The sequence below is a fragment of the Pseudophryne corroboree genome, chromosome 2, assembly GCF_028390025.1.
Source record: "Pseudophryne corroboree isolate aPseCor3 chromosome 2, aPseCor3.hap2, whole genome shotgun sequence".
Lineage (NCBI taxonomy): Eukaryota > Metazoa > Chordata > Amphibia > Anura > Myobatrachidae > Pseudophryne > Pseudophryne corroboree.
Genome location: NC_086445.1, coordinates 807,774,726 through 807,799,837, shown reverse-complemented (window position 1 = coordinate 807,799,837; position 25,112 = coordinate 807,774,726). Strand labels below are relative to the sequence as shown.

At 45.6% G+C, this 25,112-nt stretch overlaps 1 protein-coding gene across 1 annotated transcript in view; it reads right to left on the bottom strand.

Annotated features, from left to right (window-relative positions):
• The window catches only part of CCDC80 (coiled-coil domain containing 80), a 254,375-nt gene that overhangs the window by 50,715 nt on the left and 178,548 nt on the right, over positions 1–25,112 (bottom strand). Inside the window, exon 6 of the mRNA XM_063955633.1 lies at positions 13,875–13,978. Coding sequence (XP_063811703.1) covers positions 13,875–13,978 — 104 coding nt within the window. The remainder of the gene's footprint in view (positions 1–13,874; positions 13,979–25,112) is intronic.

Below are 25,112 nucleotides of genomic sequence, written 5' to 3'. Positions count from 1 at the left end.
TGTAGAACCAACAATAATACCCATTTCACATTGCAAAAATAACCAGGTAAATTACCGGGTCGACCCAGGTGGAGGTGCAATGTGAAAGGGCCAGGCTGAAATATCCCGGGTTGAGCAATCCGGCATTTCAACTCTGTAATAAAGCAGGGTTTTACCCGGGTTATTCCATGTCAGGTGTGGCGTGAACCGGTTACCGAGTTCAATGCGATCCGGGACCCGTTCACACCACGGAGGAGGTGGCATGGAATTGATCTCATCTCCAAGTGCCGCCTCCGCACATGCCCCGATAACGTCAGGGCCACCTTCGACCTCGCCCCAATGGCAACTCAACCCAGCACATTGCTAGGTCGGGTTGCCAGTCTGAAAGGGTTTTCATGGCAGGTCACACCCAGGAAGGACCTGTATAAAATTCCCGGGTGCGACCCGCCTTTGCAATGTGAGGGGTATAACTGGAATGGTGGGACATGTTGGAGCATCAAATCTGGAATTAGTCATCATCTTAAACAGTGGTTCCCTAACTCGGTCCTCAAGGACCCCCAACAGTTCACGTTATCCAGGTCTCCTCACAGAATAACAAGTGAAATAATGAGCTCCACCTGTGGAACTTTTAAAATGTGTCAGTGAGTAATGAATACACCTGTGCACCTGCTGCGTGAGCTTTTGGGGGTCCTTGGGAGCCGAGTCTGGGAACCACTGTATTTTTTACAGTATATAATGTTTGTAGCACTTGCAAGTTAAGAGTTATGGTTGTAGGCCTTATTTCCATCTCCCCTGTTGCTGAGTGAAATACTGATGCTAGTTTTACTCTTAGCGCATTGTCATGCGTTTGCTATAATAGAAAGGGAAGCAGTCAGGATCCTGGCTGTCGGGAACCCGGCAGTCAGAATCCAGATGCCGGGATCCCGTCACTAGTTTGAATGCCAAAACTGGCATCTAGAAAGGGAGCAACGTCTTGGCACCGGAGTCCCAACATCTGGGATCGCGACCGAGGAAACACCATGGCGCTGTAGAGGCAAGCCACTGGAGGGGTAGGTTTAGCTGCATCCCGCAGGGTTAGAGTCAGGCTGTGGGGAGGGGGGGTTAGGGTTAGGCACCTCCCTTGGAGGGTTAGGCTACGGGGGTGGGAGGGTTAGGGTTAAGTAGCGGGCATGAGGGTTAGGCTTAGGCACCTCTGTGGGGTGGTTAGGATTAGGCAAAATGGGGGGAGGTTAGGGTTAGGCTGCGGGTAGGGAGGGTTAGGGGGGTGGGGAGAGGGTAGAACACACTCACACCTGAACATGGTTAGACTATGCAGTACAAGCAACACTGAGAAAGGGAACATGTCACATGTCCTTACTGTAGGCTGTTATGCTGGCTCCCTCATAGCGTCAATAGCCATTATACTATGAGACATGCCAAAAACAAGGAAAGACCCCTCTGTATTTCACAGACCCATAAAAGACAGGAGGGTTACAGCTTTAGTATTAACTGCCCACTGCAATATAGTTTAGGTTTAGAAAGCTTTTCAGTATTTGTTCCTTTTAAAATGTACATTTGGTTGGCAAACCCAGTGGCCTTTATCTACAGGCATGTTGTTATTTTGTATTCCAGCCAAATGAGTCATGAAGGAGAACTCCGAGGTGTGTATTACATGTGCCATTCTGTTTCCAGTTCTCCCCCAAACTTTAAAGTTGTTTTTTTTCTTTATACTGTACTTAAATAAGTATTAAATATCCCTGAACACATACACAAACCAGATGCTGTCTTTGGAAAAAATGTGCAACGTAAATATCATGTGGATGCCATTTGCTTCTAACTTGTATTTTGCAAACACCAAATGAATGATTTCTTAAAGTCCGATGCGTTATGTTCAGTGGCCTAATAGAGTATGAACCATTACTAAAGCACTACAAAGTCTGATGAAATGAGTACATTAGTTTTAATTGAAGGGAGGGTAGAGCACCCTTGCTCAATAACTAGGGCTTTACCAATACAGTGCATATACAACATCAGAGGGTTCTGCTTGGTGTGAATATATTTACGCTGTATCTGATTGATTCGCTGCTCCAAACTATGAGATGGAGATAAGAAGTTTATTAAACTGAGTGATTAACCAGCTTGTTTTTATTGTTGTTGTTTTTTTGTACTTATTTGAGGAAGGCATGTAGGTCTGTGTGTGAAGATGTGCAATAATGGAGATTTTTTAGAGCTGCTTAGCTCAGCTCTCAGCAACACTCGTCTCACAGCGACACTCAGCGATACTTAGCTCTCAGTGATACTCGACTTTCAGTGATACTCAGTTCACATTGACACTCAGTTCTCAGGGACACATGGTTCTCAGTGACACTCGGCTCTCAGCGATACTTAGCACTCAGTGACACATAGCTTACAATGATACTTAGCTCTCAGTGACACTCGGCTTTCAGCGATACTTAGCACTCAGTGACACATGGCCCACAGCGATGCTTAGCTCTCAGTGACACTCGACTCTCAGTGACACATGTCTCACAGCAATACTTAGCTCTCAGTGACACATGGCCCACAGCGATACTAAGCTCTCAGTGACACTCGGCTCTCAGTGACACGTCTCACAGCGATACTTAACTCTCAGTGACACTCGACTCTTAGTGACATGTCTCACAGCGATATTTAGCTCTCAGTGACACTCGACTCTCAGTGACACATGTCTCACAGCGATATTTAGCTCTCAGTGACACTCGACTCTCAGTGACACGTCTCACAGCGATACTTAGCTCTCAGTGACACTCAACTCTCAGTGACACGTCTCACAGCGATACTTAGCTCTCAGTGAAACTCAGCTCACAGTGATACTCAGCACTCAGCTAATTAGCTCTCAGCAACACTCAGCTCACAGTGATACTCAGCACTCAGCTAATTAGCTCTCAGCAACACTCAGCTCACAGTTGTCAGAACTCTGGTAATTGTGAACCCAAGTTTGAATCTACGTTTGGTTCTGTGGTAGGCACAAGGTGTAGGAAACTCGGTGGACATAGGCACGTCTTGCACATGAGGTACACAGAGAGATGAGAATATCTTTAGAAATATTTATTGAAGAATGGCATAGATAATATACTGCAATGAGTTAAGCTTGGAAGCAGCCTTGGTAAATTGCATAGAAGATATACTGCAATGAGTTAAACTTGAAAACAGTCTTGGTAAATAACTGGAACAGATGACAACAAAGAAGTATTAATTGAACTGTAACCGGTGAGGTAACTGGAATTGGAGTTTGCTTGGAAGCTGTTTATTTTGAACCGGACCGATGAGATTACTGGAACTGGAGTCAAAACTTGGAAGCTGAAATACTTGTACCAGAGTGAAACCGGAGAGATAGCTGGAACTGGAGTCAGCCTGGAAGCTGATAAACTTAACCGGACTGGAACTGGAAAGACAGCTAGTACTGGATTCAACCTGGAAGCTGATAAACTTGTACCGGACTGACACCAGTGAGACAGCTGGAACTGCAGTACACACAAGTAGACACTGGATGGATTGTTCTGGAACTGGAAGAGCGACACACTCTAGAATACACTGGAGAGGTAATGTAGCTCCTGGCATCACAGTACATGTGCAAGTACTTGATGCTGGAAACACTGAGCTTGCAATGGTGCTGGAATCACAATACAGACGCAAATACTTAGTGCTGGAGACACTGAGCTGACAGTGGTGTTGGAATAACAATACAGGTGCAAGTACTTATTGCTGGCAACGCTGCTGCAGTCTTAGTATAGGCGAAATACTTGGAGCTGAATCACAGTGCTGGTAATACTGCTGGAACTTGAGATGAACACTGGAGATTGAGCTTGAACACAGCTGAGATAGCGAGGATGTTCTCAGCAATTTGCTAGGTCTCTGTCTAGCCCTTTTTACCCCTTACTGGTTATCCATTGGACAGCAGAGTCATGTGACTAACCAATGCTTGTGGTTGGAGGACTTGCAATCAGATGATCCATAGCAACATGGTGGTGCCTGTACTCTGGAGATGGTGCAAATACATTGGGGTACACGCTGTATGGCAAGCGGGGTACATACTGGAAAAAGTCTCTGCACATTGCAGGCAATCATGGAACATGCTGAGGATGTGACCTCTGGAGGCCAGCGCATCAGAGCACCGGTAAGTGACCTGATACAAAATGCAGATTCCTGACAACAGTGACACTCGGCTCACCACGACACACGGCTCACAGCGATACTTCGCTCTCAATGACACACAGCTCACAGCGATACTTAGCTCTCAATGGCCCAAATGTATTAAGCTTTAACAAGAGATTAAGTGGAGACAGATAAAGAGAGATTAATGACCAGCCAATCAGCTTCCTAACGGCCATGTCACAGGCTGTTTGAAAAATGACAGTTATGAGCTGATTGGCTGCCCATTTATCACTATTTATCTGTCTTCAATTTACCTCTTGCTAAAGCTTAATACATTTGGGCCAATGAAACTTAGCTCTCAGTGACACCTAGCTCACAGCGATACTTAGCTCTCAGTGATACTCAGCTCACAGCGATACTTAGCTCTCAGTGATACTCAGCTCACAGCGATACTTAGCTCTCAGTGACGCTCAGCTCTCAGCGATACTTAACTCTCAGTGACGCTCAGCTCTCAGCGATACTTAGCTCTTAGTGACGCTCAGCTCTCCGCGATACTTAGCTCTCAGTGACGCTCAGCTCTCAGCGATACTTAGCTGTCAGTGACGCTCAGCTCTCAGCGATACTTAGCTCTCAGTGACGCTCAGCTCTCAGCGATACTTAGCTCTCAGTGACGCTCAGCTCTCAGCGATACTTAGCTGTCAGTGACGCTCAGCTCTCAGCGATACTTAGCTGTCAGTGACGCTCAGCTCTCAGCGATACTTAGCTCTCAGTGACACTCAGCTCTCAGCGATACTTGGCTCTCAGTGACACTCAGCTCACAGCGATACTTAGCTGTCAGTGACACTCAGCTCACAGCGACACTTAGCTCTCAGTGACACTCAGCTCACAGTGATACTTAGCTCTCAATGACACTCTCAGTGTCACTCGGCTGTCAGCTAATTAGCTCTTAGCGACACTCAGCTCACATCGACCCTTGGCTCTCAGTGACACTCTGCTCTCTGCGACACTCAGCTCACAGCAGTAGGAATGAATATACCAATTCACTGTCCAGTCTGGGTGCATGTGCATGTGTGAGCTTGCCTTGCAATGGACTGGAAGTCTGGACTTTTAAGTGTTATCTGTTCACCCCTGCCTCAATGCCCATCACCCATGTGTCCTGAACAGATAAAGGAGTGATTGAGTGAATGTGTCCTGTAACTTAATACAATAAGGACCATGGCAGCTCTCAGTGTTATTAGCAAATACACAGAAATTAGGCTGGTTGTGCAGATAATTAAAAAATAAATGTGAAACTATTTTTAACATGAAGAAGGTGCTATGATTTGATACCAAATATACGGTCCCATTTTGTTTTGTTTTGTAGTGGATGCAGCGGCAGCCATGTCATGGAATGAGCATTACCAAATGCTTTAATATAAATGTAAAGAAATATAAAATAAAACTAACACCTATTGTACATCACATGATACATATTTATAGATGTAGTAGGCAGGGACCGGCAAAACTGCCCAGCATTGAAATGCCGGGTAATTGCCAGGACTTTCAGACTTTTCTGTCTGAAAGTGGTATTAGCAGTAGTCAGTAAGAGGGAAGAGCCTGACATTAAGGTACAGTAAAGTGTACGAGGCATAATTGGACTGGAGGTGGGTCATTCAATCAGGTGATGCTTTCAGTACACTATTGATCTGGAAGATTTAAATTCTAGGATAGCTTCCTTCAGCATCTTTGCAGTATAACCTGCATGTCTAAGGCTCGGATCTAGAGAGCGCAGTATATGTGAAGAGTTAGGGGAAGTATTCCCAATGAATTACTGTATTACACAAATTAGGCAGTTTCTAATTTGTGGGTTTTATGACAACGCTAAAACTCATTTTGAGGAATCATGAGTTTTAGAGACAAGGCAGATATTTATTAATGAAGGGAGGGGGTTATCACTGGACTCAGCTTAAGAAAACATGAGGTACAGATCCCCACAGATCAGGTAGAGAACGGGAGCTCTCTGATGATGGCCTTACAAGTCACTGTAATAATAATTACCTTTCCCCTCTTTCCACAGTTATGTGCCTAAATAAAAAAAGGGCTAGCTGATCTTTTAAATTGTACAATTTCTTGAGACTTCAGTCATAACAAGGATGCCTTCATGTTTACAGAACTGCTGAACATGTTTCTAATAATGTCTCATGATTAGGTTTTATGTGGATTGCAATCAACTGACTATGAACTCGATGAGTCAGACTATAAATGTTCTGTAGATTAAAAACAAACTTCTCTAATGCGCCCTACACACTGGGCGATAACACTGCAAGATATGAACGATCTTGTTCATTAATGAACGAGATAACGTTCATATCGTGCAGTGTAGAGGCACCAGCGATGAACGATGCGTGGCCCCGCGTTCGTTCATCGCTGGTACCCCGTCGGCTGTGCATGCAGGCCAATATGGACGATCTCGTCCATATTTGCCTGCACTTCTATGGAGCCGTGTGACAGGGGGAGTGAAGAAACTTCACTCCCCGGTAACTGTCCCCCCGCCGCCGGGTCACCCGTCTGCCGTATCGGTGGTCGGGCAGCTCGGCGGCATATCGTCATGTCTGTAGGGCCCATAAGTGTGGTACTGCCATCATGACACAAGCACACAGCATCATTAGCAAGTATGTATCATTATTAAGTTTATTGTATACAGTAATCTGGCTTAATAAAAATCACTATTTTAAAGTGATGGCAACATGAATGTAAAGTAGAACTAAACAAATAAACATACAGCATTTATAATAGAGATCATTGGAATTATTCCACTTTAATTACATCCATCTCTCATCAAAAGTGGAAATAACAATTTTGTAGGTTGCGGACAGCCCCTTATAGTAAAGGTTCCATATCACTGTAATTCAAGGTAATAAGAAATAAAAGTCGACAGGACAGAGGCTCTGAAAGTAAATCCTTTTACTTCCTGCTTCTACCGGCGCATGTGTAAGTGGACGTCAGCGGGGAGGGATCTGTCTCCCCAAGAAATCTACAATAGCCTGCACATGGTTAGCACTCCTGCATGCGTGATTGACAACATCAATCACAGAGTTGGTCAATTAATTAAAGACCCATCTGGAAAACTTTTAACATTTCCTTTGCTAGTTGGTTTTGAGTTTGTCTTGTTATATGTTTGTATACCAGTATTAGGACCACTGATTTAGAACCCAGATATCTCTACAATTCAATTTTTTTATTATTTCCGCAGTTTTTTTATGGTCTTATTTTGATTTCATAAATATAAATACACTTTGTTATACCTCCTAACAAGAGTGTGAAGTATTATTATTTGTCACATATGGTGAGCGCTGGGAATTTTTATATCACAGGTACAGTATACCCTCCATTTGGTGGGGAGTGGAATGCGCTACAATTTTTCCTAGCAGCTACCAATTTGCTGTATTGACCTATGTAAGGGCAGCTTACCTGTATAATCTTCTAGTACTAAGCTCTAGAATGCAATATAAATTTGCCATTGAAGCAGCCCCCTTAGAAACTTATGGGGAGTGCCACTGCAAGCAAAAATGAGGGATCGGAGAATATACTTACAGTATGTGCTGCGGTCCCCTGTAGATACATTCAGGCGATGTGTTCATGGTCGGACTGGCCCACAGGGGTACAGGAGAAACCACCGGTGGGCGCCACTACCTGGGGCCCCACTCCTTCCTCTAGGGATCAGGTTCCAGACTGTGCACTTGTATTATACATGGTATGATACATTGCATTTCACTGCACAAGTATATTGTGTATTTCAAGCCTCTGTGGGGGTTGGTCACACCCCTTTTGTAGGTTGACCACACCCCTAAGTATGGGCCCCTATCACTGCATTCCCCCAGTGGGCCCTTCATGCCCCAGTCCGACACTGGATGTGTAATATATAATAAGAATTTACTCACCGGTAATTCTATTTCTCGTAGTCCGTAGTGGATGCTGGGACTCCGTAAGGACCATGGGGAATAGCGGCTCCGCAGGAGACAGGGCACAACTAAAAGAAAGCTTTTGGTCTAACTGGTGTGCACTGGCTCCTCCCTCTATGACCCTCCTCCAGACTTCAGTTAGGATACTGTGCCCGGAAGAGCTGACACAATAAGGAAGGATTTTGAATCCCGGGTAAGACTCATACCAGCCACACCAATCACACCGTATAACTCGTGATACAATACCCAGTTAACAGTATGACAACAACTGAGCCTCTCAACAGATGGCTCAACAATAACCCTTTAGTTAAACAATAACTATATACAAGTATTGCAGACAATCCGCACTTGGGATGGGCGCCCAGCATCCACTACGGACTACGAGAAATAGAATTACCGGTGAGTAAATTCTTATTTTCTCTGACGTCCTAAGTGGATGCTGGGACTCCGTAAGGACCATGGGGATTATACCAAAGCTCCCAAACGGGCGGGAGAGTGCGCATGACTCTGCAGCACCGAATGGGCAAACTCTAGGTCCTCCTCAGCCAGGGTGTCAAACTTGTAGAACTTAGCAAATGTGTTTGACCCCGACCAAGTAGCTGCTCGGCAAAGTTGTAGAGCCGAGTCCCCTCGGGCAGCCGCCCAAGAAGAGCCCACCTTCCTCGTGGAATGTGCTTTCACTGATTTAGGATGCGGCAGTCCAGCCGCAGAATGTGCAAGCTGAATCGTACTACAGATCCAGCGAGCAATAGTCTGCTTTGAAGCAGGTGCACCAAACTTGTGGGGCGCATACAGTATAAATAGCGAGTCAGTCTTTCTGACTCCAGCTGTCCTGGAAACATAAATTTTCAGGGCCCTGACTACGTCCAACAACTTGGAAGCCTCCAAGTCTTTAGTAGCCGCAGGCACCACGATAGGTTGGTTCAGATGAAAGGCTGATTCCACCTTAGGGAGAAATTGGGGACGAGTCCTCAATTCTGCCCTATCCATATGGAAAATCAGATAAGGGCTTTTACATGACAAAGCCGCCAATTCTGATACACGTCTGGCCAAAGCCAAGGCCAACAACATGACCACTTTCCACGAGAGATATTTCAATTCCACGGTTTTAAATGGCTCAAACCAATGTGACTTTAGGAAATCCAACACCACGTTGAGATCCCAAGGTGCCACTGGAGGCACAAAAGGGGGCTGAATATGCAGCACTCCTTTAACAAAAGTCTGAACTTCAGGTAGTGAAGCCAGTTCTCTCTGGAAGAAAATCGATAGAGCCGAAATCTGGACCTTAATGGAGCCCAATTTTAGGCCCATAGTCACCCCTGACTGTAGGAAGTGCAGAAAACGGCCCAGCTGAAATTCCTCCGTTGGGGCCTTCCTGGCCTCACACCACGCAACATATTTTCGCCAAATGCGGTGATAATGGTTTGCGGTCACTTCTTTCCTAGCTTTAATCAGCGTAGGAATGACTTCCTCCGGAATGCCCTTTTCCTTCAGGATCCGGTGTTCAACCGCCATGCCGTCAAACGCAGCCGCGGTAAGTCTTGGAACAGACAGGGCCCCTGCTGCAGCAGGTCCTGTCTGAGCGGCAGAGGCCATGGGTCCTCTGAGATCATTTCTTGAAGTTCCGGGTACCAAGCTCTTCTTGGCCAATCCGGAACAATGAGTATAGTTCTTACTCCTCTTCTCCTTATTATCCTCAGTACCTTTGGTATGAGAGGAAGAGGAGGGAACACATAAACCGACCGGTACACCCACGGTGTCACTAGAGCGTCCACAGCTATCGCCTGAGGGTCTCTTGACCTGGCGCAATATCTTTCTAGCTTTTTGTTTAGGCGGGACGCCATCATGTCCACCTGTGGCCTTTCCCAACGGTTTACAATCAGTTGGAAGACTTCTGGATGAAGTCCCCACTCTCCCAGGTGGAGGTTGTGCCTGCTGAGGAAGTCTGCTTCCCAGTTGTCCACTCCCGGAATGAACACTGCTGACAGTGCTAACACGTGATTTTCCGCCCATCGGAGAATCCTTGTGGCTTCTGCCATCGCCGTCCTGCTTCTCGTGCCGCCCTGTCGGTTTACATGGGCGACTGCCGTGATGTTGTCTGACTGGATCAGTACCGGCTGGTTTTGAAGCAGGGGTTTTGCCTGACTTAGGGCATTGAAAATGGCCCTCAGTTCCAGAATATTTATGTGTAGGGAAGTCTCCTGACTTGACCATAGTCCTTGGAAGTTTCTTCCCTGTGTGACTGCCCCCCAGCCTCGAAGGCTGGCATCCGTGGTCACCAGGACCCAGTCCTGTATGCCAAATCTGCGGCCCTCTTGAAGATGAGCACTTTGCAGCCACCACAGCAGAGACACCCTGGTCCTTGGAGACAGGGTTATCAGCCGATGCATCTGAAGATGCGATCCGGACCACTTGTCCAACAGGTCCCACTGAAAGGTTCTTGCATGGAACCTGCCGAATGGAATTGCTTCGTAGGAAGCTACCATCTTTCCCAGGATCCGCGTGCAGTGATGCACCGACACCTGTTTTGGTTTTAGGAGGCCTCTGACTAGAGATGACAGCTCCTTGGCCTTCTCCTCCGGGAGAAACACTTTTTTCTGTTCTGTGTCCAGAACCATCCCCAGGAACAGTAGACGTGTCGTAGGGACCAGCTGTGACTTTGGAATATTTAGAATCCAGCCGTGCTGTTGTAGCACCTCCCGAGATAGTGCTACCCCGACCAACAACTGCTCCCTGGACCTCGCCTTTATCAGGAGATCGTCCAAGTACGGGATAATTAAAACTCCCTTCTTTCGAAGGAGTATCATCATTTCGGCCATTACCTTGGTAAAGACCCTCAGAGCCGTGGATAGACCAAACGGCAATGTCTGGAATTGGTAATGACAATCCTGTACCACAAATCTGAGGTACTCCTGGTGAGGATGGTAAATGGGGACATGCAGGTAAGCATCCTTGATGTCCAGTGATACCATGTAATCTCCCTCGTCCAGGCTTGCAATAACCGCCCTGAGCGATTCCATCTTGAACTTGAATTTTTTTATATATGTGTTCAAGGATTTCAAATTTAAAATGGGTCTCACCGAACCGTCCGGTTTCGGTACCACAAACATTGTGGAATAGTAACCCCGTCCTTGTTGAAGTAGGGGCACCTTGACTATCACCTGCTGGGAATACAGCTTGTGAATTGCCTCTAGCACTGCCTCCCTGCCCGAGGGAGTTGTTGGCAAGGCAGATTTGAGGAAACGGCGGGGGGGAGACGTCTCGAATTCCAGCTTGTACCCCTGAGATACTACTTGAAGGATCCAGGGATCCACCCGTGAGCGAGCCCACTGATTGCTGAAGTTTTTGAGACGGGCCCCCACCGTACCTGGATCCGCCTGTGGAGCCCCAGCGTCATGCGGTGGACTTGGAGGAAGCGGGGGAGGACTTTTGCTCCTGGGAACTGGCTGTATGCTGCAGCTTTTTCCCTCTACTTCTGCCTCTGGGCAGAAAGGACGCGCCTTTAACCCGCTTGCCCTTATGGGGTCGAAAGGGCTGTACCTGATAATACGGTGCTTTCTTTGGCTGTGAGGGAACATGGGGTAAAAATGCAGACTTCCCAGCTGTTGCTGTGGAAACGAGGTCCGAGAGACCATCCCCGAACAACCCTTATAAGGCAAAACTTCCATGTGCCTTTTAGAATCTGCATCACCTGTCCACTGCCGAGTCCATAACCCTCTCCTGGCAGAAATGGACATTGCACTTATTTTAGATGCCACCCGGCAAATATCCCTCTGTGCATCTCTCATGTATAAGACTGCGTCTTTAATATGCTCTACGGTTAGCAATATAGTGGCCCTGTCTAGGGTATCAATATTTTCCGACAGGGAATCTGACCACGCAGCTGCAGCACTGCACATCCATACTGAAGCAATAGCTGGTCTCAGTATAATACCTGTGTGTGTATATACAGACTTCAGGATAGCCTCCTGCTTTCTATCAGCAGGTTCCTTTAGGGCGGCCGTATCCGGAGACGGTAGTGCCACCTTCTTTGACAAGCGTGTGAGCGCTTTATCCACCCTAGGGGATGTTTCCCAACGTGACCTATCCTCTGGCGGGAAAGGGTACGTCATTAGTAACCTTTTAGAAATTACCAGTTTCTTATCGGGGGAAGCCCACGCTTCTTCACACACTTCATTTAATTCCTCAGATGGAGGAAAAACTACTGGTAGTTTTTTCTCTCCAAACATAATACCCTTTTTTGTGGTACCTGGGGTAACATCAGAAATGTGCAACACATTTTTCATTGCCTCAATCATGTAACGTGTGGCCCTATTGGAAGTTACATTAGTCTCATCGTCGTCGACACTGGAGTCAGTATCCGTGTCGACATCTGTGTCTGCCATCTGAGGTAGCGGGCGTTTTAGAGCCCCTGATGGCTTTTGAGACGCCTGGGCAGGCACAAGCTGAGAAGCCGGCTGTCCCATATTTGGTATGTCGTCAAACCTTTTATGTAAGGAGTCGACACTGTCACGTAATTCCTTCCACATAACCATCCACTCAGGTGTCGGCCCCGCAGGGGGTAACATCACATTTATCGGCATCTACTCCGCCTCCACATAAGCCTCCTCATCAAACATGTTGACACAGCCGTACCGACACAGGGAATGCTCTGACAGAGGACAGGACCCCACAAAGCCCTTTGGGGAGACAGAGAGAGAGTATGCCAGCACACACCAGAGCGCTATATAACACAGGGATTAACACTATAACTGAGTGATTTTCCCTTATAGCTGCTTATATATATACTGCTGCGCCTAAATTTAGTGCCCCCCCTCTCTTTTTTACCCTTTTGTAGCTTGAAACTGCAGGGGAGAGCCAGGGAGCGATCCTTCCAGCGGAGCTGTGAGGGAAAAATGGCGCCAGTGTGCTGAGGGAGATAGCCCCGCCCCTTTTTCGGCGGACTTTCTCCCGCTTTTTTATGGATTCTGGCAGGGGTATTTTTCACATATATAGCCTCTGGGACTATATATTGTGAATTTTTGCCAGCCAAGGTATTAAATATTGCTGCTCAGGGCGCCCCCCCCCCAGCGCCCTGCACCCATCAGTGACCGGAGTGTGAGGTGTGCATGAGGAGCAATGGCGCACAGCTGCAGTGCTGTGCGCTACCTTGTTGAAGACCGAAGTCTTCTGCCGCCGATTTTCCGGACCATCTTCATGCTTCTGGCTCTGTAAGGGGGACGGCGGCGCGGCTCCGGGACCGGACGATCGAGGTCGGGCCCTGTGTTCGATCCCTCTGGAGCTAATGGTGTCCAGTAGCCTAAGAAGCCCAAGCTAGCTGCAAGCAGGTAGGTTCGCTTCTTCTCCCCTTAGTCCCTCGTAGCAGTGAGTCTGTTGCCAGCAGATCTCACTGAAAATAAAAAACCTAAAATATACTTTCTTTTCTAGGAGCTCAGGAGAGCCCCTAGTGTGCATCCAGCTCAGCCGGGCACAAGATTCTAACTGAAGTCTGGAGGAGGGTCATAGAGGGAGGAGCCAGTGCACACCAGTTAGACCAAAAGCTTTCTTTTAGTTGTGCCCAGTCTCCTGCGGAGCCGCTATTCCCCATGGTCCTTACGGAGTCCCAGCATCCACTAGGACGCCAGAGAAAAGGGTGTACCCCAAATATCGGTATGTTTGGGGGAATATCTTGCAAATATGATTTAATAAATAGGCCCCTAAATGAGAATTAATTTTTTGTGGGGTGTACAGCTGTCATGAAAGATGGCGGCATGCAGGGACCAATGAGAGAAAAAAAGAAAAGAACAGTTAAAGAGTAAATAGTAAGTGGAATAACATTGCAACCTAAATATTCTGACTTACCCATGTTACAAGCCTGTCCAGTCAGTGCGTAAAGTTGCTGCTGATAAGCCCACTCTTCATCATTGGCAGCAGATATAACAAGTAGTCGTCTTCTCCAACGAAATCTATAAAAAAGAATCCAAAAAACTATTAATGTTCTACTGTATATATACGACTATTGGGCTGTCAACACTATTTCTAGGTAAGGGCTTCCCACAATGTATGCCACAAATAGGTTTTTACCACTGCTTCTGATGATGATGATAATAATAATAATAATAAAATGTATTATATGCTAGGGAGATTGCATGGAAGCTCAGGAACACAAATACAGTACAGCAGTACGTCACTTTATAGAATAGAGGCATTTATGGAAACTGGTACTTAGAACATGAACATCCCTAACATTTCTACAGTATTTATGTGTTCTCTTATTTGTAACATTTTAAGGGGTATATCCTATTAGCTGTGGTTATTTACAGCTGCTAATAGGTTTGCCGGGGGCTATTATATTAGCCCCGATACCAGCATCCTCATCTCCTGATCCCGGCACTTACCGGGTATTATGCTTTGCATGCCTCAGGCAGGCAGAATAAAATCCTGGTAAGCAGCCTTCGGACCCACAATAACACATGGGTCCGGGAACTTATCCCCGATCCCGTGTATTATCGGCTGATAGCGGCACATTTTTTGGCCCAAAAATTAACAGGGCTAATAGGATACCCCCTAAGACTTTCAAAATATCAGACATTATGCCAGGAAGTGAAATTGTTTCCTTTAGAGGAGAACATTATATTCCCTACATTTTCACTATGAGAAATTGCTTTTTCAATACTGTATGATTAAATTCCCAACAGTGATTTAACCAATAAAATCTTAAGGCCCATACACACGGAGCGATATAGCTGAGCGATTTTGACTATATAGTCAAAATTGCTCAGAAAGTTAGTGCATATCTCTCCATGTGTACACAGCCAGCGATAGCGATGCGCGTCCCCGCCAGGGCGCTATCGCTGCTGAAAATAGACTGTGCAGGCAAGTCAATTTTGGCTATGTTGCTGGAAAGGAAAAAGCATCCCCTTGTTTAAATGACTTAGCCAAAATCGCCCATAGCCAAAACTGCTTGCACACTTAGTCAAAATCGCTGGAAAAGTTAGTCAAAATCTCCTACTGCCAGTTCAAGGAAAAACGCTCAGTCAAAATCTCTCATAGACAAAATCTCTCCATGTTATGTTTTAAAGAAGTTTGTTTACAAATTATATTTTACTTTTGTAAAAATATGAATAGATAATACTAATTTCTTGTGGCTGAATATTGGGAAGTATTAAATATACTGAATAAACAAACATCAGCTATATGTAATAGTGTGTGAAATCAGTTACTGCAAAATGATTAAAAACCCTGCAGCTGAAACGAGGCCGAAGAAAAAAGATAATCAAAAGAAAAATAAGACTGCAGAATACAATCCTTGAGCATATTCTTTTGCCAAATAGGAATATTTTAAGGAAACTTGCAGATTGTTTTGTTTATTGTTAAAAGACCCTTAGGCTGGTCACTGCTTAGTGGGTTGTGCACCATAGTATAGGTGATTGATAGAATAGGAGATAGATTAATGACAGCAGAAGACGATTCAAAAATTGTCGTGTCCAAACCTGGGGGTGGGCGCTGAATACAGAGCCTGTGGAAGATTACTCAAGAGTGTATAATCATCGCAAGTAGAAAGAAGTGCAGAAGCTCAAGCTTGAATAGTGTTACAACTAAGCAAGCTATGAGGAGTCTCTATGTATGATCAGCATCGGAGTTAAGTTTATGTCCAAGTCCATTGGGATAGATTTGTGCTTTTTTGGTAGTTGAATGGAAGTGTGCTGAACCAGGGACTGACATCAGACATAAATGTCCACTGCCTACTAGTACTAGTATTAAAAAATAAGGCTAAATGTTCCTAATTTTAAATCTTACTATTTAGCGGCTAGATTGGCACAATGTATCTTATGGAACAGACCCACCTGTTCGAGGATATGGGTTGCAATAGAATCCCATGCTCTTAAATTGCACTCTGTATCCTCTTTGCTATGGCTTCCCAGATCGTCCCGGCCTAAGACTGTTGCTAATCGTCCTATTGTATCTCATACATTAGATGTCTGGGACTTGGCCAATAGGCAGTTTAACCTAGCTCCACATCCTAGCCCTCTGGTTCCACTGTTTGACAACCCAACCCACACTTTCGTCCTGGTTGTTCCTCCGCTACTTTTGATTGCTGGCAGACTAGCGGAATCAGACTGCTTAGTGATGTCACACAAAATGTGTCCTTCCTGACATTTACAGAACTACAAGCCAAATACTCAATTTCTCACAAATGTTTCTATCAGTACTTACAAATTAGACATTTTTTTCTTCAGTTATACCACAAATGACTGCTCTGCCTCTCTCTTCTGTAGCACACCTAGCTTTTTGTAAAGCTTCCACTAAAGGACTTATATCAACTTTGTACACATTGTTATCCCACTCTATTGAAACTAAAGATGCTCATGAAAGGGCGTGGGAATCTGACCTGGGAGAAATACTAACTAATGATGACTGGTCTGAAATTTATGCAAATGTGGCCTCGAGCTCAATTTGTGTTAGACTGAAAGAAAATGCGTATAAATATTTCTATAGATGGTACTACGTCCCCACTAGGCTCAACAAAATGAACCCTGAGATTTTCTCTTTATGTTGGCGATGTAAAAAACTGATGGACTGTTTCTCCATATCTAGTGGAACTGCCCAAATCTGATTTCCACATGGAAGGAGATTGCGGCCCTGGCTATTTTCTACTATCAATGGATATTCCTGAAGCGTCCCATCACCAGAACAAAATATTTACTCACATGGTCCTTGCAACCAGATGCTGCGTAGCAGCCCAATGGAGGTCTCCCAAGCCCCCTAGAATATATGAGATTATTGCCAAAATCTGGCACATCCATTCAATGGAATATATCACAATAACTCTGAGAGGCTCTTCTACAAGATTTCTTAAAGTCTGGAATACCTGGACTTCTTATTTTAAGGTCTCACCTGCATTTAACTGAGGGGATAGGACCTTTTGTCTGTACAAGCTGATACCCCTCTGTGGGTTTGGCTAGCTATTTGAGTACTGGTTTGACCAGTCGGATCATTCACTCATTCATGCATACTCTCCTTCTTTTCTTATCTTCTCCCTTCTCTTCTTAAGCCCCGTACACATGGGGAGAGATGTGTGCTGAGCGATCTGTCACAGACCGCTCAGCACACATCTCTCCCCCACTCGGCACACAGCGCGATGTATGCTGAGCGAAGGAGAGGGGCGGGGGCACTCATTTCTCCCAGCAGTGAAATGAGCAACCAATCTAGCACTGGCGATAGCAATAGCGCATCACTATCGCTGGGGGGCATACACACGGAGAGATCCGTTCTTAATGTCTAAGCAATCTAGCCAGATTGCTTAGAATTTAAGCATGGATCTCTCCATGTGTACCCCCCTTTACTCTTAAGGGGGGTACTCACCGAGCGAGATTCTAAGCAATCTGACTAGATTGCTTAGAATTTGAGCATTATCGCTCCGTGTGTATCCCCTACAGCGATAGCGATGCGCAGCCCCGCGCATCGCTATCGCTGCTGCTAGATTGGCCTGCATGCAGGCCAATCTAGCAGGCTGCTCACTTCACCCGCTGGGTGAAATGAGCGCCCCCCCCCCCCGTCTCCTCCCGCACGCTCAGCACAGATCGCGCTGTGCTGAGCGGCGGGAGAGATGTGTGCTGAGCGGTTCGCTCAGCACACATCTCTCCCGCATCGGCCCCGTCTATATGGGCCTTTATTCTTTACGCTTTGCCTTTTCTTTTCTATCCTATCTTTCCATGCTCCATCACTTTTCTGATTTATCTTTATCTTTTTGACTCTATACTCACCAAATATAAAAAAGAGATGACATTATGTAATTTTCCTTTTCAACGTGATTTTTCCTTATTCTTGGCAACGGTTTCTATGTGCATTGTAATACTGTTATGACTTTTCTATTAATATTATTCTTATGTATAGTGTACTGAGACCTCTGCGCTTTTTATGTTTTCTCTGTATCTCTGTCATCTCGCAATTAAAATGTATTTTGAAAAAGAAAATAAAAAAAAATAAGGCAAACATTTATTAACATTGTACAGAAAGATCATAATCCAACTAAATGATAAATAGACTTCTATCCCAATAATGGCAAGGCAATATTGTGATGGAACTATAGACTACACAACTCATACTACTTCACTATGAAATATGCTGGAGGTTGTGTTATATTCAGTGACCGTGTAACAAATGACTATAGCCGTAGCATGATTTCAGAAAGATGCACAGAAACCTATCTCTTTGTTCAATAATAGGTTTCTAGACTAATTCATCAATGTTTTATCCTGCGGCAAGGTAACCCCAAACACACAGTCAAGGTGTTCTTCATGTGAATTAAAGGGAAAGTCTAAGACAAGTCTTATTATATAAGACCAAGCAAGCATGAAAATCACAGAATGGTTTCTTAACTAACATTTAATTTAGGTGCAAAATATGTGCTAAAACACAACTACCAATAATAATTTCTCTTTAATATGACTAGTTCAAATTACACAATAAAAAGGAAACCTCTGATTGGATGATGGGCCCCAGCGCAAATTTTGCACCTGTGTGCAGTGTTAAGAAATGAAACAAGTCAGAAGGGACACCAAACATTAAAATGGTTTGCATACCAGGCATTACATATATGTGCCACTATTTGATTTATATTTGTGATGATTAGGGGAGCAGTGGGAACTTTAAGTGCTACTGGAAAATATTGTGAAAGTGATCTTATGGAGGTAGGCAGGGTCAAATTGGCATGACTGTGTATCATTCACACCAGTGTGGCATGGGCAGTATGCAAGGGGCAGATATACTGCCATCTTAGACAATGTCTAACTCCTTCCCTCAAACACATCAGTTTTGCTGTGCAAACTACTGGTTCATATGACGCCACCATTCATGAATAAAGTAGGGTGAGAGAGAATACCTGTTTCTAAGGATGGAACAAGGGGCCTAATTCGGACCTGATCGTAGATGTGCTAAATTTGGCACATCTACGATCAGTCACACAGACATGCGGGGGAACGCCCAGCACAGGGCTAGTCCGCCCCGCATGTCAGGCCCGACCACCCTCCCCCGAACAAATACAAAAGCATTGCACAGCGGCGATGCTTTTGTACGTTAGGAGTAGCTCCCTTCCAGCGCAGCTCCTACGCGCTGGCAGGAGCTACTCGTCGCTGTGAGGGTGACGTCACGTAGCCACCGCGGCACGCCCTCACGCACGGTCCGGGCACGCCTGTGTTGCCCGGACCGTGCCCCTCCTACCTCTGTCCGCCTCTGCCCCTCCCACCTGTCAATCAGGCAGAGGTGCTCACAGGGCTGAGACGGCCGTCGGCTGTCTGGCATGCTCTGGCGCATGCGCAGTTCAGCCGATCAGGTCTGATCAGGTCTGAATTAGGCACCAGGTCTTGACAACACAAAGTAGCCCTGCAAAATCAGGACTGTGCAACCAGAATCAGGCCAGTTTATGTGTACCTGCAGCTTTCACTACCTGAAGATTTTTAGCACCATCCGCACTCTGGATACGTGTGGGGATGCTTAGTGTATTCATTTCTGAAATGATTTCATTGCGTCCTTCCTGTTTCTAGAACTAGTTACAAGACTTAGAACTTAGACCAAAAAAAAAAAAAAAATGCAGACTAGTAAAGACTGCGTAACGCTGAGTAGCATCACAAAAAGCACTGACTACTTCAGATATGTAGACATTAATGTAACAAAGAGACTACTACTGTAATAGAACTGGAATATTTAATCAGGATAATACTGGAAAAAACAAGAGTACAGTAGCTACTGATGCTGGAAAGTAAAGGCATTTCAGAACAAAAGAAAAGTATATGGCATGACTCACTGACATCCTGTTATTCATCACTTTCTCACAAGTCTGTTTAAAACAAAAATAACAAAGAAGTTACTTTTGTTCCAAAGCCATCTCCACTTTTAACACTGACGACAAATTGTCAGAAAACCTAATAATAGATATAATTTATTTCAATTTTTGGTGTAGATCAGTGAATACATTTAATTTTAATTACGTTAAAAACTCACCAGTTAATTAATTTCAATGTGCATTATGCAGACCAATAATTAATCGCAGACCATTCCTTTTAATCACGAGCCAATAATATAAGAAATCTGCACAAAGGGCTGCCTCAGGGTTATTGTTGGTTGATTGCTGTACTCTAATTCAGGCTTTTTCAACCAGTGTGCCGTGGCACACTAGTGTGCCGCGACCAGTTGCAAGGTGTGCCGCGGAGTCAGAGCCGCTTCCTGCACCTTCAGAGCGATCTCTTGGCCCGGGCTCTTCTTAGAGGATCAATCGTGCCACGGTCGTGACCTATGCTTTGAAGACACGGCAGTGTGACATCATAGGTCACAGCCACCACGTCTCACCACCCAGCTAGCCCACTCGCCTGCATACACATCTTCCAGTTGCCACCCGCATACAAAACTTTCCCTGCCCACCACATCCACTCCTGCCCGACCACCCACTGCTCAGTATTCGCTCTCCACTATGAACAACCCCCGCAACTGAAGGACAGGGAGGAGGACAGCTGACCAGTAGGGGCTAATATTAGTTATCTTATTTCTCCTGTGGGGAGCAATAGGATTTATGTGGGGAGCAAAAGGATTTATGGGGGAACAATGTGAATAATTTAATAGGATTTATGTGGGGAGCAATGTGATATTTTTTTCTGTGTAGGCCAATGTATGTGTGGATTTTTTTTACTGTGAGGGCAATGTGTGTGTGTTTTTTTCCATGGAGAACTGATGGTGTGCCTTGGCAATTTTAAAATATTGTTCTGTGTGCCGCGAGTTAAAAAAGGTTGAAAATCACTGCTCTAATTGAATAGCCCTGCCCCTTTACCCGGGAGCTATGTGGTACAACCCAGGGCTAATTGAATCTCCCCTTTAGCGTAGGTGCAAACGCCCTGCTGACACCCAGTTACACCCATTCAGCTGAAAGTGAGAGGTCACTGAACTCTGCATGATTTGCTCATAGTTGCTCAAAGTTGCGTATGCTTGGATGCATGTGCAGTGCATCAGATTGTGAGATCCATCCATCCATCCACAAACTAGCTTGTGTGCAACTCTAAATTCTATCCTGGGTTATACTACATTCATCATGTAAGTCATTGACATAATCAGTCTAATCAATGTTGTTAAATCTCAACCTGTCAACACTATGTAAAAACATTTCTCTTACGTCCTAGAGGATGCTAGGCTCCACATTAGTACCATGGGGTATAGACAGGTCTACTAGGAGCCATGGGCACTTTAAGAGTTTGATAGTGTGGGCTGGCGCTCTTACCAGACTCAGTTTAGAAAATGTGCCCGATGGAGCCGGTTACAGCTAGGGAAGCTCCTAGAGCTTTTCTAGTTTTATTTTTATTTTTTAAGAAGTTAGGCACAGGGAGGCTGCTGGCAACAGCCTCCCTACTTCATGGGACTTAGGGGGGGGGGGGGGAGTAGTGTCCAACCCTCTGAGGTTACTGGCCACTATCTCCGCTGACAGGACACTGAGCTCCTGAGGGTGATGTTCATTAGCCCCTGAGACGACCACTCACTCCGGCAGCATGCCGCCACCCCCTAACAGAGCCAGAAGATCGAGGTGGTGAGTAGAGCACCGGCAACCCGACAAGCGGAGAGCCGGTGAGAATGGCGGCATCAGGGTGGGAGCCCAGCACTGAAGCTGCGCTCCGGAAGGTTCATCGATACAGATGTGCGGCGAAGTGAGGGGTGCCCTGGACCAGCGCAATACCCTTACACTGGTCAGATCGCTTTCAGGGACACGGTCTACTGCCAGCACACAATCCTCAGGCCAGTATAAAAAATTAAAAAGTGCGGGAAGATGCGCCATCTTAGGGGGCGGAGCTTCTCCTCAGAGCGGACCCAGCAGCTCAGCAGCGCAATTTTCTCCCTGCAGATCATCATCACAGAGATGCTGCAAGGAGCGCTGATCCTTCTCATAACTCCAGCTATCCAGTGCGGTACCAGGGGGTTGTAGAAGGCGGGGAGAGTGTTTTATTCACAACGGTGTAGCCTATTAAGGTTGCACAGTCAGCGCCAGGTACTTATTATATAACTGCCTACTGGGGCGCTGTGTGGGTACTGGCTCCAGTAACTCTGTGTTTCTCTGAAGGTACTTGGGGGAAACTGTGTCTGACATTTTCCTGTGTGTGTATGCAAATTTCTCACATTACCATGTCCAAGCACTCTGTATTTTGTGCTGCAGAGTATGTATCTTCACCAGAGGAATCCATTCCATGTACTCAGGAATGTAATTTACTGTCTCAGCCTTCTGAATCTGAGCCGCAGTGGGTGGCTTCCATTAAGGGAATGATATCCCAGATTTCTACTAGTATAGCCCATAATGAGACTGGAACACAGGTTTTGAAAAAATTTGTAGAGGTTTTGTCTGGTTCTGTTCCCACCTCCTCAAAATCCCCTGGTGTATTCCCAAAGAAACGTGCACTTGCTTAGATTATGCAAGTCGACACGGATACCGACTCTGACACGGCAGACGGAGATGGGGATATGCGGGGTGGGGGGTGGGTGAGGCTTCCCTTGCAAGAGGGGTGCCCCTCATGATTGAGGCCATTAGGGATGTGTTACACATTACTGACAAACCACCTGAGCAGGTTGAGGAGGCTTACTTTACAGACAATAAGACAGCCTCCCTGACCTTCCCTGCGTCTAAAGAATTAAATGCACTATTTGAAAAATCCTGAAAAAACCCAGAGAAAAAATTCCAGATCCCAAAAAGGGTTCTCGTTGATTTTCCTTTCCCTGAGGATGATAGTAAAAAGTGGGAAAAACCCACCTATAGTTGACGCTTTTGTATCTAGACTGTCAAAAAAGGTGGTTTTACCTGTCCCTTGGTCTACTGCTTTGTAAGAGCTGGCAGACCGCTAGATTGAAACTACGCTCAAATCCATATACACTGCTTCAGGCGTGGTGTTGAGACCCACTATTGCCTGTGCATGGATATCTAAAGCCATAGTAAAGTAGTCAGGCACATTACTAGAGGAATTAGATTCTATGGATGGAAGTGACATTTAATTGTTTTTACGTAACATACAGGATTCTGCGGGTTTCATGGTGGAGGCCATAAAGGACCTGGGTCATCTGAATGCAAGGACATCTTCCATGGCTGTCTCAGCACGCAGGGGACTCTGGCTGTGCCAATGGTCGGCAGACACAGAATCCAGAAGAAGTGTGGAGAACCTACCCTTCACAGGTCAGGCTCTATTTGGGGAAGCATTGGATGCGTGGAACTCCACGGCAACCGCTGGTAAGTCAACCTTTCTTCCCTCAGCCACTCAGACAATGAAGAAACCCTTCTCTACGTCCACAATGCAGTCCTTTCGGACCGCAAAAGCTAAAAAATGTGATGTCTTGGCGCGGCATATGGGGGGGGGGGGGGTGTGTGTGTGCCAGTGGGCGCGATAGCGCGAAGGGGTGGAGCAGGGGGTGTATGAAAAATTGCATCATTGTGGCCACGCCCCTGACACACAATGCTGAGATTATCGCCATTAATGGGCAGGGGTCGGGGCCATGATTACATGATTCTGCGCAAATCGCATCATCGTCCCCTTCCAAGTGCGGGGGTGTTATGTGTGGGTGCGTGGCGTAGCGTCAATCCGGAAGAACACACTTGTGAGGGGCCAGTAGTGCCACCCAATTTTTGGGGGCCTACCAGACGATTTGGGAGAGTAGGCAAGTATGTACTTAGCATAATGTAGCAAATCTAGCTGCCGTGGCTGCCTGTCCTCACTTTCTAACCTCAGTCTCTGAATCAGACATAATGATTTTAGTGAGGTCAAATATTTATTTTATGATTTATTACTAATTGTTCATGTTCTTCATAAACTCAGCTGACCCATGTGTTTTGCAAATGGACTTGAGGGTACACCGGTGGCATGTTTACCCTAGACCCGTTTATTCCTTTACATGGCCCTGTGTATGCAGTGCACAGTGTCACCCACAATCGCCGCAGAGCCCCATGCCCTACACTTCCATCACATCCCATAAAAAAAACCACCTTATATCAGGAATTCAAAATGATCATATTATTTCATATGCTGTCAGACATACATAGGGAAAGATATGTGCTAAGATGATTAAACAAATGCATCCCGCTGCCTATACTATTCTGCCTCCCTTGGCCTTGTTATATATGATTTTTCTCTTTTTAGATTTGGTCTAGCAATAAATGATTTAATGGAAAATGTAAAACTTAGTGCTGCCAGGGGAAATCTCCCTTGATCAGGAGATCGCAGAGAGCCAGGTCAGCCGCTGTCCACCACTGGTTTAATAACATCATATATTTCTACAAGTTTGTTTTTCTTACTGTCATGTTATGTTTTTGCAGTCATATAATGATATATATGTATTAGCTATACATGTGCTGCCCAGATTCACCATATGTTGCAGGAGTGAGTAGTATCCTGATGTTAATTTGCGCTTACATGGTAAAAACAGCATTTCTGTTGCCGACCAAAAAACACATTAAACTGCTTAAAAATTAATTATTCCAAAGAATTTTTTGTTTTGCAGGGAGTATATTTACTTGCTAATATCTCAAGAATGCTAGATAAAAGAAAGTATGACTACTTTATTACCAATGACTTGTTAAAAGAGCATTTGTGAAACTATAAATGTGCTTACGTGTGCTTTTAATTCAATTACTGTAGTAACACTACAAAGCATTTTCTCTAATCCTGGTAACATGAACCAGAGCAAACACTTCAGCAGGTTTGAGGAGACCATTCTAGAAACATAGGGGGTCATTCCGAGTTGACCGCTCGCTAGCAGTTTTTAGCAGTCGTGCAAACGCTAAGCCGCCGCCCTCTGGGAGTGTATTTTAGCTTAGCAGAAGTGCGAACGAAAGGATCGCAGAGCGGCTACAAAAAAAAATTGTGCAGTTTTAGAGTAGCTCCAGACCTACTCAGCGCTTGCAATCACTTCAGACTGTTTAGTTCCGGATTTGACGTCACAAACACGCCCTGCGTTCGGCCAGCCACGCCTGCATTTTTTCGAGCACTCCCTGAAAATGGTCAGTTGACACCCAGAAACGCCCCCTTCATGTCAATCACTCTGCGGCGGCCATTGCGACTGAAAAGCTCCGCTAGACCTTGTGTA